The sequence below is a fragment of the Somniosus microcephalus genome, chromosome 9 (assembly GCF_052327205.1).
Source record: "Somniosus microcephalus isolate GS21.2 chromosome 9, FLI_Smic_1.0, whole genome shotgun sequence".
Taxonomy (NCBI): Eukaryota; Metazoa; Chordata; class Chondrichthyes; order Squaliformes; family Somniosidae; genus Somniosus; species Somniosus microcephalus.
This window is the reverse complement of record NC_140995.1, coordinates 129,491,940-129,507,763: the sequence shown is the minus strand read 5'-3', so window position 1 is coordinate 129,507,763 and position 15,824 is coordinate 129,491,940. Positions and strand designations below refer to the sequence as shown.

Genomic DNA, 15,824 nt, shown 5'->3' with positions numbered 1-15,824 from the left:
ACCTCTGGAGTGAGAGTGACTGATTCCTGAGGGGAGGCTGGAGACAAGGACATGGATTGCAAATGACATGAGGGAGATGAGGACAGACATTGCAGAGTGAGTGAGAGAGATGAGGCTAGGGGATCCAAAGGGGGTGAAGGAAATGAAGATAGGGATTGCAGGCTGGATGAGGAAGATAGATGACCATGAGGATTGTAGAAGGGATGAGAGGGATGAGGATAGGGATTGCAGAAGGGTTAAGGGAGATGATGAAAGGGATACTCAAGTGGGTAGAATAGATAATTGTAGTATTAGGGAATTAGTAGATACTATCAATGTCTCATGTGCTCATCATCTGTGCTCATCATCCTCCAAGGCATAGTGAGATTCAGGACTATAAGGTGCCAAGAAGCATTTGATCATTAATGACAAAATATGATGGCTCAGCATTCAGCAGCCTCAGGTGTTTTTGGTCATAATGGAGGGTCTTCAAACTGTTCTATGAAGAGAAATGGGACCCAAATTTCTGCTGAGGTTATGCCAGTAAGACGACATAATCTGGCCAGGTGGGGAAGGAAAGTTGGGCATAGTGCTAGTTCATTGAGCAAGAACTTTGGCTGATTTCCTGCCTCTCTAGTCTAGAGGCACTGAGGCCAACTCTAATACTCCAACACCAGCCTCAGCTAACTCAGCACAGAATACAGGGGTAGTGGAAATCTGGACTCTCTACCCAAAAAGCTGTTGAGGCTAGGTCAATTGAAAAGTTCAAAACTGAGATTGATCGGTTTTTGTTAGGCAAGGGTATTAAGGGTTACGGAACCAAGGTGGGAAAATGGAGTTAAGATACAGATCAGCTATGATCTAATTGAATGGCAGAATAGGCTCGAAGGGCTGAATGGCCTGCTCCAGTTCCTATGTTCCAGACCAAGGATTGAACCTGGGACTGTCATAGACTGTATGGTTCCATATCATGCTATTGTAATATCAAATTTCTCATGTGTGAGGAAATAGACTCACATATGAGAATTGGCCCCTTGGCATGAGAGAGCATGAGTAGAGGGAAAAACATTTGGGGGGGGGGGATCCCTGACTCCCAAAGGAATACTCGAATATCACATACACCAAAATTATGCTTTCACTGTACAAACAGTCTTGAGTCAATTGTGCTTGCGGTGCTTATAGGAGGAGTCTTTCTCAATGCACTATACACAGCTGCAGCTTCCTAAAAGTAAACTTTGAGCCTTACATTCTTGAAACAATATAGAAGTGTTACAGGAGTTCAAAGCTGTTTCACAATGACTGTGATACGGACGTAGTTAGTCTGAGTAGTCAGAATGGAAATGGAAAAGAAGAAAGAGCAAGGAAGCAAGCATTCCCCAGCTGATAAGATTCCTACGGAGGACAAAGACATATCGGCTATGACAAAAACCCTCCCCCTTTATCTCGGCTGCTCTAAATAATTTGCAACGTACTAAAAGTCAGAAGTGCAATGATCTCAGGGTCCTTTTATCATCAATGACTAAAAAATGCTGAAATGCACCCGAGGGCCTCAGGATGCGCCATTCATTGTGTTTGACTTTTTTTTCTCCTTTTTTTGTAGTGCAGCTGTGAAATGTAATATCATCATTATAAGAAAATGTCAAACAATAACTCTGTGGCTATGTCTAAGTTTCATGCTTTGTTGATTAATGATCAAGGTATTTGGGTTCTTTTTCCATGAGATGTGGGTCATTTTTTTCAACCTTTCTTTTAAATTGATCTGACAGCTGTTCACCTAAGTTTTATTTTGCACTGCATGATTTGAGGTATATTTGCAAACAATTGCTTCACAATACAAATAACATTTAATCTTTTTTTTACATGCCTTGTTTTACATAAGGAGAAGGGGGCATTTTACACTTGTTCACTTCTCCTACACCTTTTCCAGCCAGGAAGGGGCATGGGGCGGAGGCAATCTGGCCTAAAACCACTTCTGCTGCAGCTCTTGATCCAGCCACTAGAAGACATGTATATTATAAATAACAACAACTGTAGAGTAGGGCTACTGTGATAAGTTACCGACCGGGGATGTCAGAAGTAATGTTATACTGCCCGAATGTTAAAGTAATTGTTATAGTGCCCTCAGCCAATGGTAGTTATGATGCTCATTAGCTAAGCTCATTGTTGGATACTTGAGTGCGCCGGAGGTGTTTTACCTCATATCCCAAAAGCAGCAGTCAATACTTGTTTATTAATCAATTGGACTAAAATGTACTTAAAGAATTGAGATCTGCAGGCCAAAACAAATACATTTATCTGGTTTAACTAGGTTAGGATGTGTGATGTAGGATTTAAGACTTGATAGATATTCTGAAGTTGATTTGCATTTACCTTCCTCAGGATAGGAAATGGGTTGAGCGGAGTTCATGATAGAGCAGATTCTTCATGGTCTGATAAAGGAACAGGCTGGACATACCAAATAACTTTTTCTCATTCTATGTATTCTTGTGTTCTAAACTTTCAATTGGATTATTGGTACTTAATCTGTGCACTTTCATCTTAGGAAATAAGGGCAAAGAGAAGAAAAATAAATCAAGGAAAGAAGGCAATAAAGAAGCGACGCAAGGCAAACAAGCTAAAGATAGCAATAGGGGCAAAGAAAATAAAGACAACAGAGAAGAACGAGTAAGGAAAGAAAAGCCTGAAAACAAGAAACGAAGAGGGCAGAATAAGAAACAGATACCCACAACAGTGAGCACTGTCCACTAAAAGCCTCACTTGGTTGCTGAGATTTCTGATGCTGCTATGTATTAACAAGCTAACCTATAGAGGTGCACTGTATAATGGATCCAGCGCGGATTCCTACTTCTAATCCTTATTCCTGAACTTCATGGACACTGCTAATCATTTCAAGGACTGCAGTTGAAGCCGAAAGTGTAGATATACCTAAGTTTATACAACATTATGCATAATTAACCCCTGCCCCACCAAATAAATTAGAACTTCAGATGGTTAGCACAACAAATATCGTGACTATCTCTTTAAGGGTTAAAAAAAGAGCCAATTATGCTGAGAAATCTATTTCATTTTAAGGGAAGTCTTTAGCTTCTGTGCCAGAGATTCCTCGTCAAATGTGATATGCATTTGTGCATGTTCTGGTTTCTGTATAAAATGACAACAGGATCTTTTTTCTTTTTTCTTTTAATTATTAACAGATTGCTGCCTTGTAATATAGAGGAATGTAATAAATGTCATTTGAAGCCTGGAGAACCAACTGTTACCTTTCTTTTAAAGTATTGTTTTTAAGTTTCCGTTTATGACCTCTGTAAGAAACAGTGCACACACCCGAGCTAGTGTCATTGTTGTCAACAGATGCCACTAAACTGCTTAAAAGCACCTGTATTTCAAATAAAAAAATATATTTCCTTTACTGAGTTCTCAGAGTATATGTTTATGTCATGAATATCCTTCTATATGTAGCATTATAGTATATAGTTTGGGGAATTGTTATTATTTATTTACTAGTTTTTTATTGCATATACATCAGGAAACATTTTGATTGACTGGAATGATAGAAATGTCTGCTACCCAAATCTGGCCCTTTAAGTTGTTACACATTCCTGACAAGAACTCAGTAATGGCCAAATAGAACAGGTGTACTTGTCAGTAGCATAATACTGCAAAGTTTTTTTCATTTTCATTTTTAAAATAAATGCTACAAATATCAAAGTGACAATTAGAGGAAAAATTCAATATTTCAAAAAAACTCAAGTAAAATGTTTGCAGTTATTTATTTTTGAGTTGAAATCACATTGTGTGATATTAGTAACTAAAATGTTAGTGTTTTAGTATGAAATTCCTTTGTATGCTGCTTTTAATGAAGGCATTTTAAATGCCAACACAAACATTTTATATCAACCTATGAATGCATGTATCGCTAATATCGCACAGTACAATTTCATGCTTATATAAATAATTTTCATTTCCTACATTTTCTAATGGTGTGCTGGAGAGGCAACAAGAGGAAAGATTGCATCTTATTCCATGTGCAGCTGAAAAGGTTTTGTGAGATTTATAAAAACCAAGATTCTGGGAAATCAGCTAGGTTAACAAGCCTGTTAATTGTTGGGGCACAAACTCAATAAAAGCTGACCAAGAATGTTTTTAAAATCTTGGAATTTATCTGTAAACGTGTTAAAAATGAGAACAAAGATTCTTAAATGCTAGTGGAGTCATTCAAGGGAGTGAAGCGAAAGAAATACCGAAACCATTCGTATTGCTGAGATGAGGGGAACCGTAGACTTCTGAGGTAGGAGGAGCTCGATAGGCCACTTGCCTCCCTTATCTGTACCTATCTTTATGATCTAGTGCAGAGATCAAAACTGTAAGAAATAAATAAAATAGATGCTTCCTAATCTTGGAGCTATTGCTGAAGTATACTGCTCAGTCATGAAGAAATCCTTCACTAATAAAATCCAGCTCACTGTGTTTGCTTCTTGCTTTTTGTGATTTTTTTTCAATTTTCTCTCATCTCCTAAAGGCACTAACTTGAGTACAAGTGGCAGCAACCCTCCAGTACCTCTCCCAAGTGTCTGTTTTTCATATCTAAGGCTGGACAGTGAGCGACAGCAGGTTGTGTAACTGTACAAAGACTAACAGCCAAGCCTGATCCTGATCCCGATCTTGTACAATATATATACACACACATATATATATCTCCCAGCAGGGGTCACTGAACTGCGACTGTGAGTATGGACCCTGGCTGATTTTGCTCTTCCCCAGGGTTGTTGAGGTAAAATATAGCATCCTTACTGCTACTCCATCTGAGATCAGCTGGATCAGATTGTATCTGAGATCCTCCCAAACTGGATGGCTCAGTTCCACATTGAGCATTTAATTTACCAACTATCAGTTTGTTCTGGTATGGTTGGTGTGCCATTACATCTTTTAGACATGTTTTGATCAGTTTTCCACACAAGGGCTAAGCATTATTGTCAGGTATTATAATCTTTTAAAAAAATTTAAGCTTAAGTTTTATTTATTTTTTATTTTCCTATTTTGTTTCCTTAAATCTATGAATCTGTATTTTTTGTTTGTAATATTTTAAACTTACCTATTTTAACTATTTAAGTCTAGTTTTTGACATTAACCTTCCAACTTCTATTTGGGACATTTATTTTGTGTACCAGTCCAATTCCTATGTTTAAAGAAGCAGGATTTTCATTACAAGTTTTTGCTAAACCTTTTCTTGTGGAGTGGGAGAAGTGTCAGAAAAACTGTATGTTATTTTCATCATTCTAACATCAAACTGAACTGATACAATTGCGTTTTGATGTGGTTTATGTTATTTATTGCAACACTTGCTTATAAATAAAGGAGAGTTTCCCAAGCAATTTTTTCAAGAAATCTCTTTAAAAACAATCAATTTTCAACTGGAGTTTAGTTTTGCTCCTCTGCTAATTTCCCTAATTTGTTCCCCAATCAACATTATTGTAATTTCTCAGGTTCATGTTGTTCTCTGTGATTTCTACCTACAATAATACTCAATTTAATGATGATTCTGATTATGTGTAAGTCTACCCTACCTCTAAAACTTTACACCATCTCTACCAAATTCAAGTGTGGTCTCTTTCCTAATCCCTATTGTAATGTATTGTGTCCAGTCCTACATTAGTTCCACAAATTTACATGCCCCTTTGAAAAGATGCATTCCCCGTTGCATTGTAAAGTAGGTTAGGATATTAAGCAACCTTTTATACCTATGGTGTTTGTTAAATATTACAATGTAGGGTTAATATTTAATTCATTGAATCATAGAAGTCACAGGGCAGAAGGAAGCCATTTGCCTTATTGCACCTGTGCTAGCGCTTCACTGGATCTAGTCTCATTTTGTTCCCCTGCTCTTTCCCCATATCTTCTGATAGTATTCATTTTCAGATAGTTATTCAATTCTGTTTTAATTGATGTTATAATCTCTGCCTCAATAGCCATCTGTAGTAAAGCATTCCATGTCTTCACAACCCTCTGTATGAAAAAAAGTCTAAGTTCCCTTTTTGTTTTTCTAATTGAATAACTCACTATTAATAACAGCATAGCATTTCTACATCAATGTGGAGTATGGGCCAATCCCTCCTCATATGGTGCTAGAAACACAGACAATATTTTATATATTTTGCAATATTGCACAGCTCTTGCTGTCGCCACAATGCCACCTTCAAGGTCGACATAGTGACTCTCTGCATTGACTCTCAACGTATTTGAAAAAGGCAATAAAAAAGTGAAAGGTTCCTTTTTCTGATTCTGCACGGATCTCAAATGGTATCTACTGCCAGTTCTCATAGTGATTCTATCCAGGGAAATGGGCGTTGTTAATCCTGAACATACGGCAGAAAGTTTTCTTGTTTAGCCACTCTGTAGACAGCTGACAAGTATATTCATTTGTCTGAATTCTTTTCCAGTTTTGATATGTAAGAACAGAAGTTATCTGGTTACATCATGTCAACCTTCACTCTTCTGCCTTTTCAATTGGATCAAAAATGTCATTTAAGGTTGGATTTTATTCAATCAAACCCATTTTGTTCAGTTGCTTGCACTTCCAAAATAACAGGGGTAGGTATGAAGAAGAAAAAGTAAAAGATTGTTTTTGATTATAGCAAGTATAGATTAAGTTGATGTCTGATTTCAGTAAAACAAAATAGGGTACAGAAAGAATAGGAAAGTAAACTAAATGACAGAAAAGGAATCAGGTGAGCTGAACTAAATAAGATTAAATCTAACTGTGATATTAGCATATGAGCAATTAACAAATTCATATAAAATATAAAAAGCAAACAACTGTTTTTAATAGTTATAAAGAAATAAAGTAGGAAGATCATAAAAAAAATAAAACTAAATGTAAAATGTGTAGAAAAAGAGAAAGCAATGTTAGCTGTGTAAAATAAATGGGTTATGGCTTCCTTTAAAATAGTGACAAAGAAATTTCAGACGGAAGTGTTAAGCATTCATCTACTAATTGCACAGCATGGTTTTACTTCAAATGTGTTCCCAATTTTTTTTTACTTTTTATAAAAATTGTTTTTTCAATTGTTTATTTTTGACATTACAGTGATAAAATAATTCCTGATATTGGAGTAACTTTATTACTGTAACATCAATGTTTGTTTCAGCAACACAAACTGCGCCAGAGAGATAATCAATTCCCGAGCTCTGTCTGGAGTTTAAGGGTGAAGTGTTTAAGTGTTGCAAAGTCTTTGCTTGCTGGTGTTTACTGTAGTAACAGAGGAGGCATGAACCATGCCAGAAGTACAAAACAAGTTCAAATGTTATTTATCTGAAGTTGCATAATGTTGTAACACTACCAAATAAAGAAGTTTTTTAATCTTGTGTACGTAATTCTAAATTAGCGTCAGGCACCGACACAAATAAGAAATAAGTTTCCCCGATGATTCATGGTTACAAGGCTGGATCAGCAATTTTTTAAAACAGTTCAGACAATGGGTATTAATAACACACTTTAGTCAGAAATAAATATGGGTTTGCTTTAGTCTGACATCCCTTCCAGGAAGCATCTTCCATTGGGGAGAAGAATTGTCTAACAAAGGACTATGTGGCACAATGGGCTAGCACGCTATCCTTTCACCTCTGGAAACTGAGTTCAGATCCATTCCAGATTGATCTCTCTGCGAAATGAGTCTGAGACAGACTTAACTCAGCCCTTATTAGTCTAGGACTTTCAAATTGAGTGCACTGAAGCCAAGCATTCATACATACAGTATAGGGGTAAATTTCTAATCTTACACTGCCGGCGAGGCTTGTGTCTTCTACATCTACATCTTAACCTCAATGGGAGCTGAAGTGACCCTGTAGCAGCTGGGTTATGCTTTGACTTTCTAACTGGTACTTCCCAAGTTAATGCTGTGATCACTGACTGGTTCTGCCTGGCATATCTCGTCATTGTGGGGGGAGTAGTAGGGAGTGGGGCTGGATGGGCCAGATGCAGCTTCACCCTGAGAAGCAGTAGCCCCATCCGTGCCTATTCCAGCTATACCCTACTGCTGAGCACTCCTTCAGCACCTCTGATGACCTGCATGGGGGACAACCTAAGAGCAGAAAATCCCAGTGTATTGCTCTCTGCATCTGATTCCCCAGCATGTTGAAGCCAGACAAGACAATCTGTTGTAGACTGGAGCCTGAGGTCTCTATAAGAGCAGTCTGCACATTCTTTGCCTGGGTTTAGGACCTCTGTCACTGGGGGCTCTGTTGCAGATGGCCTTGGAATTGCCACCTGTACCATGCTGGGCTGCAGTTCAGCTATGCAGCCTCCATTTGAAGGCAATAACTTGCAGCTAGGATTCAAACATATGTTCATCTTTTGTTTCTATAGGCGGACCCCTATAGTCACCCACAGGTCCCAGTGCCACCACACAGACTGCAGTTGTTCAAGATGAAGGCCTACTCAGGGTAATTAGGGATTGACAATAAATGTCAGCCTTGCCAGCAAATTCTACATCCTGAGAATGAATTAAAAAAGCAAGAATTATGGGTGATGAGCTAGTATCCTTTTAAACGCGGGCTCAGTGCACGATGCATAGATGCATGTAGTGGACTCTCCACAATTGGCACTAGACTTTGAAGGGTGCCTGGCACACACTCTAATGAAAGTGTAGTGTAGCATTTATGTTACTAGCCTTATAACCCAGAGACCTAGACTAATTAATCCAATGAATATGAGTTCAAATCCCGCAATGGTAGTTTGAGAATTTGAATTCAGTTTTTTTTTTAAAAACTGGTATCAATACAAGTTACCATGAAGCTGTTAGATTGCAGTAAACATCCAATGGCCCAGAAATTCGGGTCGGGGGCTTCCCGCGGGTGTAAGCCCCCGATCTGCACTTACCTTGCGCGCCGGCAGTTGAGCTGTAGGGCCCCGTGGAATTCCGATCCGGGGCCTGGCCCAGCTGACGGCGCGCAGTGCTTGCGTGTCCCAGGGGCGCAGTTAGTTCGAAGCGTCCCCTGGGATCACGTGGGCCATGGGCAGCCAATCGGAGGAGGGAAAAGCCCATTCATAGGATTGATAGGAAGACCTGTCAAAACTTATAAATACTACGGCCCCAAAATAGCAGTAAACCTTCAAATAAATTTCTTCTTAAATCACACTTTTTAAATAAACTATAAATTACATTAAATAACTATTTTAAACAATAATTTAAATTTTTGAAAAAAATAATTTTATATTCTAACGGGGCTAAAAATAAACTTACCTTGCTTTAAAGTATTTAAAAATAATAAACCTGTGGAAAAAATGTTTTAATTTTAATTAATTGACCACTTACCTTGTAAAAAGCAGGCCTTACGCCTACTTTTTACATTTCTAAATCCTACAGGCTTAACCTCGCATGAAAACCTGCAAAAAAAACGTAAGTTTGATGCGCACGCGCAGCCTCTACTGCGCGCGCGTTCGACCTCTGAACCCCTTCGTTCAGAGGATCGGAAGTGCCAGTTTCCCGCGCATGCGCAGTGCATGCAGAAAACCGGCACTTCCATTCGGCCTACGGGTGAGTACCCCGTGCGTACTCACCCGTGGAGACCCGAATTTCTGGGCCATTATGTTCATTAAAGTCCTTTAACGTGAATCCAGTCCCACACCAATGTGGTTAACTCTTAAAAAAGCAAGAATTATGGGTGCGGAGCTATTATCCTCGCAGGCTCTGTGAGATTGGAATCCCTTTGCTCTGCAGTTGAGAACGGATGTTCCTCTTCAGCCACCACCAATTGCTTCTGCTTACTAGTACTCTAAGTACACTGAGTGCACCTTCTTAAAACCATCTCACTGGCCTGGATTTTAGTTCAGAGGCGTGTTCCATGCGGTGGTGCTGTTTTGAGGTTGGGAAACTCAGAAGTATGGGTTTCCTGAACGTCATGCAGGTTTTAACTGCAGGACGTTTAAAAAGTTTTCTGTAGGTTTCCTGCCCACAGACAAGCTGGAGGCCTGTCGGGCGCAAAATCCCACAGCACAAGGCCACAGCCGAGCTGGTCCGAGAGCAGGTTGATCTAGTGGGGGGGGTGAGAGCGATCGTGAAGGGTGGTCCTATTGTGCGGGCGGGGCGATCCTGCATGAGGGGTCCGATTGCAGGGAGTGCCCAATCGCGGGGGAAGCCAATCGTGCGGAGGGGTGTCCGATCACGCAGGGGGGGTCCAACTGCATGGGAGTGTCCGATCGTACAGGGGAGTGTCCGATCGTACAGGGGAGTGTCCGATCACGCAGGGGGGGGGTCCAATCGCAGGGGTCCGATGGTGGTCAGGGGGAGCAGATGATGGTCGGGGGGAGCAATTGGTGGTCTGGAGGGTCCCCGATGGTGGTCAGGGGCAGATGGTGGTCATGGGGAGTCCGATGGTGGTTGTGGGAAGGGGGGGGGGGTCTGATGGTAGTTGGGGGCCCGATGGTGGTCAGGGGGAGCAGATGATGGTCGGGGGGAGCAATTGGTGGTCTGGAGGGTCCCCAATGGTGGTCAGGGGGGGTCTGATGGTAGTTGGGGGCCCGATGGAGGTCAGGGGGAGCAGATGATGGTCGGGGGGGGGGAGCAACTGGTGGTCTGGAGGGTCCCCAATGGTGGTCAGGGGGGGTCTGATGGTAGTTGGGGGCCCGATGCTGGTCAGGGGCAGCAGATGGTGGTCGGGGGGTCCGATTGCGGGAGGGAGCTTCCGATCACGTGGGGAAGGGTCCAATCACTGGGGTGGGTCCGATCATGGGGGTGGGGGGAGGCGGGGTCTGATGGTGGTCATGGGAGCAGATGGTAGTCGGGTGGGGGGGGTTCCAATGGGTGGTTGGGGTGTCCGATGGTAGTCAGGGGGTCCGATGGTGGTGGGGTGGGGGGCAGGTGGTGGTTGGAGGGCAGATGGTCGTCGAGGGGGAGCAGATGGTGGTCGGAGGGGGTCCGATGGTGGTCGGGGGGGTGGTTTTGATGGTGGTCGGGGGGGGGTCCGATGGTGAGGGGGAGGGCAGACAGATTGTTGGGGGGGGGGTTACTGCGTAGCTCAAGGGCCTGGAGGAAACACTCCTGTTCCTCCTGGCGCACAAGAAGTGCTGTAAAGACACTTACCTCATGGATTCAGCCCTTCTCGCCTCCTTTTATCTGCCGGGTTTCCTGAGGTCTGGGAAACCCGGCCACCTGCGATTAAAAATAGAATCACTTTTAAAATAAAGGCACGCAGACTTAGTAAAGTAGTTAAATGACCAACCTGCCTCCTGTGAGCAGATTGGTTGCCTGCCTCCATTAAAACCAGAAGTGGGTGGGTTCGGTTCCAGATATTTTTTAAATTTTAATTTTACAGTTAGATGCACTAGGACCTGCAGATACTGCTGACGGCATCTTGCCCGGTGCAGAAAATAAAGCTCTGCTGACTGTTGGTCACTCTAGCATTCCTTCTTTCAGGCAGTGCCACTGAAAGCAGGCGTACCATGATTGGGGTGTTTCCAAGGAAACACCCAACATTAAGAATATAAGGACATAAGAAATAGGAGCAGGAGTAGGCCATACGGCCCATCGAGCCTGCTCCACCATTCAATAAGATCATGGTTCAACTTCTACATCAACTCCACTTTCCCACCCTATCCCCATATCCCTTAATTCCCTTAGTGCCCAAGAATCTATCAATCTCAGTCTGAATATATTCAACGACTGGGCATCCACAGCCCTATGGGGTAGAGAATTCAAAAGATTCACTACCCTCTGAGTGGAGAAATTTCTCTTCATCTCAGTCCTAAATGGTCGACCCCTTATCCTGAGACTATTACCCCCTAGTCCTAGACTCTCCAGCCAGGGGAAACAGCCTCTCAGCATCTACCCTATCAAGCTCTCTAAGAACTTTATATATTTCAATGCGATCACCTCTCATTAGTCTTAGCCAGGCATTCACATATCTTAGTGGTCCCAGCTTCCGATGGGAATAGCAGGCTCCACATGCACTAATTGTCTGCCAAAGTCAGGTATTTCTGCCTGCAGATGCTGGAGTGGGTACAGAGCAGCTCTCATGTAGCCTAACATGCCCGGCAGCCCTTCAGTTCCTCCTTTTCTTCTAATTGCCTCACATAACGGCATTCCCACTGGGAAACCCATTAATGCCAGTAATGGTAATGGAGCAACAACAAAAAAATAACTGGCAGAAAGACTTATAAGAACTTGGCAACCAGCAGAAATTAAAAAACACACAAAAAAGCTCAACCTGTCAAAAAATGATCTAAAAACATTTCCCTTTGAATTAGTGTCCTCCTGACTTCTCAGACCCAGCAATGCTGGGTGCCTAGTTTTCTAGATATGGTTTCCACTAGATGTCCTGGACACCCACAAGTTGGCAAATTGTCCCCATTCCCTATTTTAAGGAAGCCTCCATCTGTTTTGGATGGGAGGTTCCACCGCCACATGCTCAAAAATACACCGGAAAGCTCTGACTGATCTCTGCCTAGATTTACGTTCCATTACGCTCTGCCTACTTCGGTTCCTGAGGTGTGATACAGACCAAAATTGGCCCCTGATATCTTACCAAAACCATGGCAGGTTGTGGACATAACTGGTGGTAGATCTCTGGAGGGACCCATTTTTTGAATTAGATTCTATCCTTTAGTCAGCACAAGTACGATGTTATGGTTGGCTGATTTTCAATTTGTGAAAATGGCTGGAAAGTAACCATTGGAAAAGGGATAGTGGAATCTTGTAATAATTTTTAGAGAACCTCATTAAAGACTCTGGCTTAAATGCATACTGTGCGAGTGCTGAGAAGCAGTCTGTACTATAAATTGGCCTTGTTACAAAATGAAAGACTAATCAAAATTACAGGTTTCTTTTCAGTCCAGCAGACTGCATAGCTCATCAGTAATTTATATGGCTTTGTTAGACAGATCCAGATGAACAGCATAAAAATAAGTTTCTTTTAAATTCATATTATGTGGTTTGGAGACTGAAATTGGATAAAGGTTAATGTTAACAGGAGCACCAGTCTGAGATTAATGAGGTTTAGGAAATTCTTCATTAATTACCATTATTTCTCAAGATTACAAAGGATGTGGAAAACAAATGACAATAAAAGAAATGTTAATACACTGCAAAGGGCATTTCAGGTGGACCAACACAGTATTGCCTAAAGTGGCGTCAGTGTTGACTGTAGTGGCATGCAGATTGGCCTGGATTTTGCTTGATCTGATGAAGATTAAAAGCAGAGTTCGGAAGGACCTATTGTGCATGGATGACTAATTGGAGAGGGAGTCATTCTCCTCTGGTCATTGCCACTTCTGGGATTCTCCGCCAGAAATGACAAAGACTGTTGAATATCCCCATCTAAATACAGGTTGGCAGATTCAAGCTGCGGGGTCATGACAACAACAAAAACAACAACTTGTATTTATATAGTGCCTTTAACGTAGTAAAACGTCCCAAGCCGCTGCACAGGAGTATTATAAGACAAAAAAATTGACACCGATCCACATAAGGATAAATTAGGGCAGGTGTCCAAAAATGACAGAGTACATCTACTTTACATTTCTAGTCATTACCCCTGTAGCAACTCTGGGATGCAAGGAACATTAGTATGGCCTTGGTACTATGGCATGCAGTAGGGGACTTAAATTTTAAATGCCCCCATTAAAGAGTACAATCGATTGTGGTGCAAATTGATTGCAATCCACAATCTTGCAATTTTATTAAAATTTTAAACAATTTGGACCTTCTCTTCAGCAGGCAGCTGGCCTCACTCCAATGAGGCAAGAATCCAAGGCCTTCAGCAGCCATATTCCTTCCCCTTCTGCTGAGGCAGGGTCCTCAGGCAGGTGGGAATCTCACCAGAAGCCCGCCAAAATAGTTTAGTTTATGTAAAAATAGTGTGCACAGTTAAACCAATTGGAATATCTACCTTCCAATGTCAGAAGAGGTAATCAATCAGTTCACAGCCCCAAAATTAGACACTTGTCTTTTTTCATTGTGTGCATTATTATTCCCACTGAAGGAAAAAGTTGGAAAATGTCAAGGAGGAAACTACAATGCAAATCGTTTTTTCTAGAGGATAAAGTGCAATTTTGCTAACATTTTAAATGCATGCAACTATGCTCGCACACCAAGAGCGTATTGACATAAAATCAATAGAACCCATATGAATGACATGAAGGGACTGCTAGGAGGTAAACCCCATAAGAGATAAACATGACAACTGCTGATGAGTAAATAATCTGCAAAATGAGTTTTGATGGATCCACTCACTTAACTATTCTTGAGTTTGGCACCAAGAATATAGTGGAAGTGACAGTTCAGAATGTTTTTATTTATGAATGTATTTGATACACGTCACTCCTAGGGGTTTTCATTGACCCGTGGAGTCGGGATTGGAGATGTGTGGGGGGTTAAAGTCCCGAATTCGAGGGTCCCGACACCATCCCGCCCCCAACCCACCTCCATGTAAGTTTCAAAGGAGGCGGGTACCCGCCCCGCACTGGGACCCGCCTACCCAAGGCGGGAAGGGATTAGTGCCAATTAACTGCCTGTTACCAGGTAGTTAACAGGCAGTTTTTAGCCTAATCCCTATTTTAAAGCTTGAAGTGTGGGATTCCCGATGGCTCCAAACCACGCCAAGTTAGAGGAGTCGGGCCGTCGGGTTGAAGGACTTGGAGGGGTCGAGATGTCGGTGTTCAGGTGAGTGATGGGTGCATGAGTGCAAAGGTAAGTGTGTTTGGTGTGTCTAAAGTGTGTAAAGAAGTTTAAATTACCTGTACTTACCTTTACAGCCTTCCTTCCTCTAGGTTTCGAGAGTCCATCATCTAACCGGCACAGAAAGCAGAATGGCTGCGATCTGTCAAAAGTGACAGCCTGCAGCTTTCTGTGCCAGTGAGATTTCTAACTGAGTCTGTGTAGAAGGACTCAGGTTAGAAGTAAGACTGTCAGTGTTTGACAGCTTCAAACAGCTGTGAAGCACTGATATTTCATCTGTCAAATCGTCTTGACAGATGAAATTTCAGTCTGTGACGTCACCTGTTGCCGGGTGACCCTTAATTGGCCTTCTGAGCCCGCTGGGCGGGCTCAACAAGGTCAATCAAGTTAAAATCGCGTGGATTGGCTGCATCTCGATGGAGGCGGGACTACAACCTCGAAAGTTGTAGTTCCGCCTCCTTCCCGACTTCTGAATGAAAATCACCCCCCTCGTTTAGAAAGCACAGGCAGCACATTATTTTGGTGCTGCCTGCTGATTTGAATGACTTCAGCGCATAGCCCAGCGACAAATGCGTTGCTTCAGGCTGTGCGCTCAATGTCATGTCCCTGGAGCGAGGCTGCATTCTCTTAAAGCAAGGCTGACATTTTTCAAAGCAGTCTCAAGCCCTTAAAGGTGAACGGCCTTCTGAAAAAAAAACCCGTTAAAAATCATTCCAAACTAGTCAGTCTTCAGCTCTTAAAGCTGAACTGCCTTCTGCATGTAAAAAATGGTAAAAGTGCTTCAGCACTAACACAAATGGCTCAACGGGCCAGGGAAAGGGCACCCAGGGTCTCACACTCAGCACTCCAGCTTTGTACAGGGGGTCAACACTGGAAGACAGGTCCTCAACCCACAGGGGGCCTGGAAGTCCTCCAGAAGGAACAATGTGGGACCAGATCACCAAGGCCATCACTGCCAGCAGTGTCGCTCCTGACTCCAGTGCCCAAAAAAGCTTCATGACCTCAGACCTGTGGTCAAGGTCAGTGAATGCATCTTCAAAAGCCATCTCCTATCAACTGCACCACTAGCCTCACACAATGCTCAATGCACCACGCCCCCATCACTCACCTACCAACAATCTGTACCAAACACGAGGCACACCTCCCATTCCTAGCTTCACCTCACCCCGTTGGAGG

At 42.3% G+C, this 15,824-nt stretch overlaps 1 protein-coding gene across 1 annotated transcript in view; it reads left to right on the top strand.

Annotated features, from left to right (window-relative positions):
* The window catches only part of rspo3 (R-spondin 3), a 94,262-nt gene extending 90,874 nt beyond the window's left edge, over positions 1–3,388 (top strand). The window contains exon 5 of the mRNA XM_085997191.1: positions 2,522–3,388. Within this exon, the coding sequence (XP_085853317.1) occupies positions 2,522–2,727 (206 nt within the window). The 3' untranslated portion in view covers positions 2,728–3,388. The remainder of the gene's footprint in view (positions 1–2,521) is intronic.
* The last annotated feature ends 12,436 nt before the right edge of the window (positions 3,389–15,824 follow it).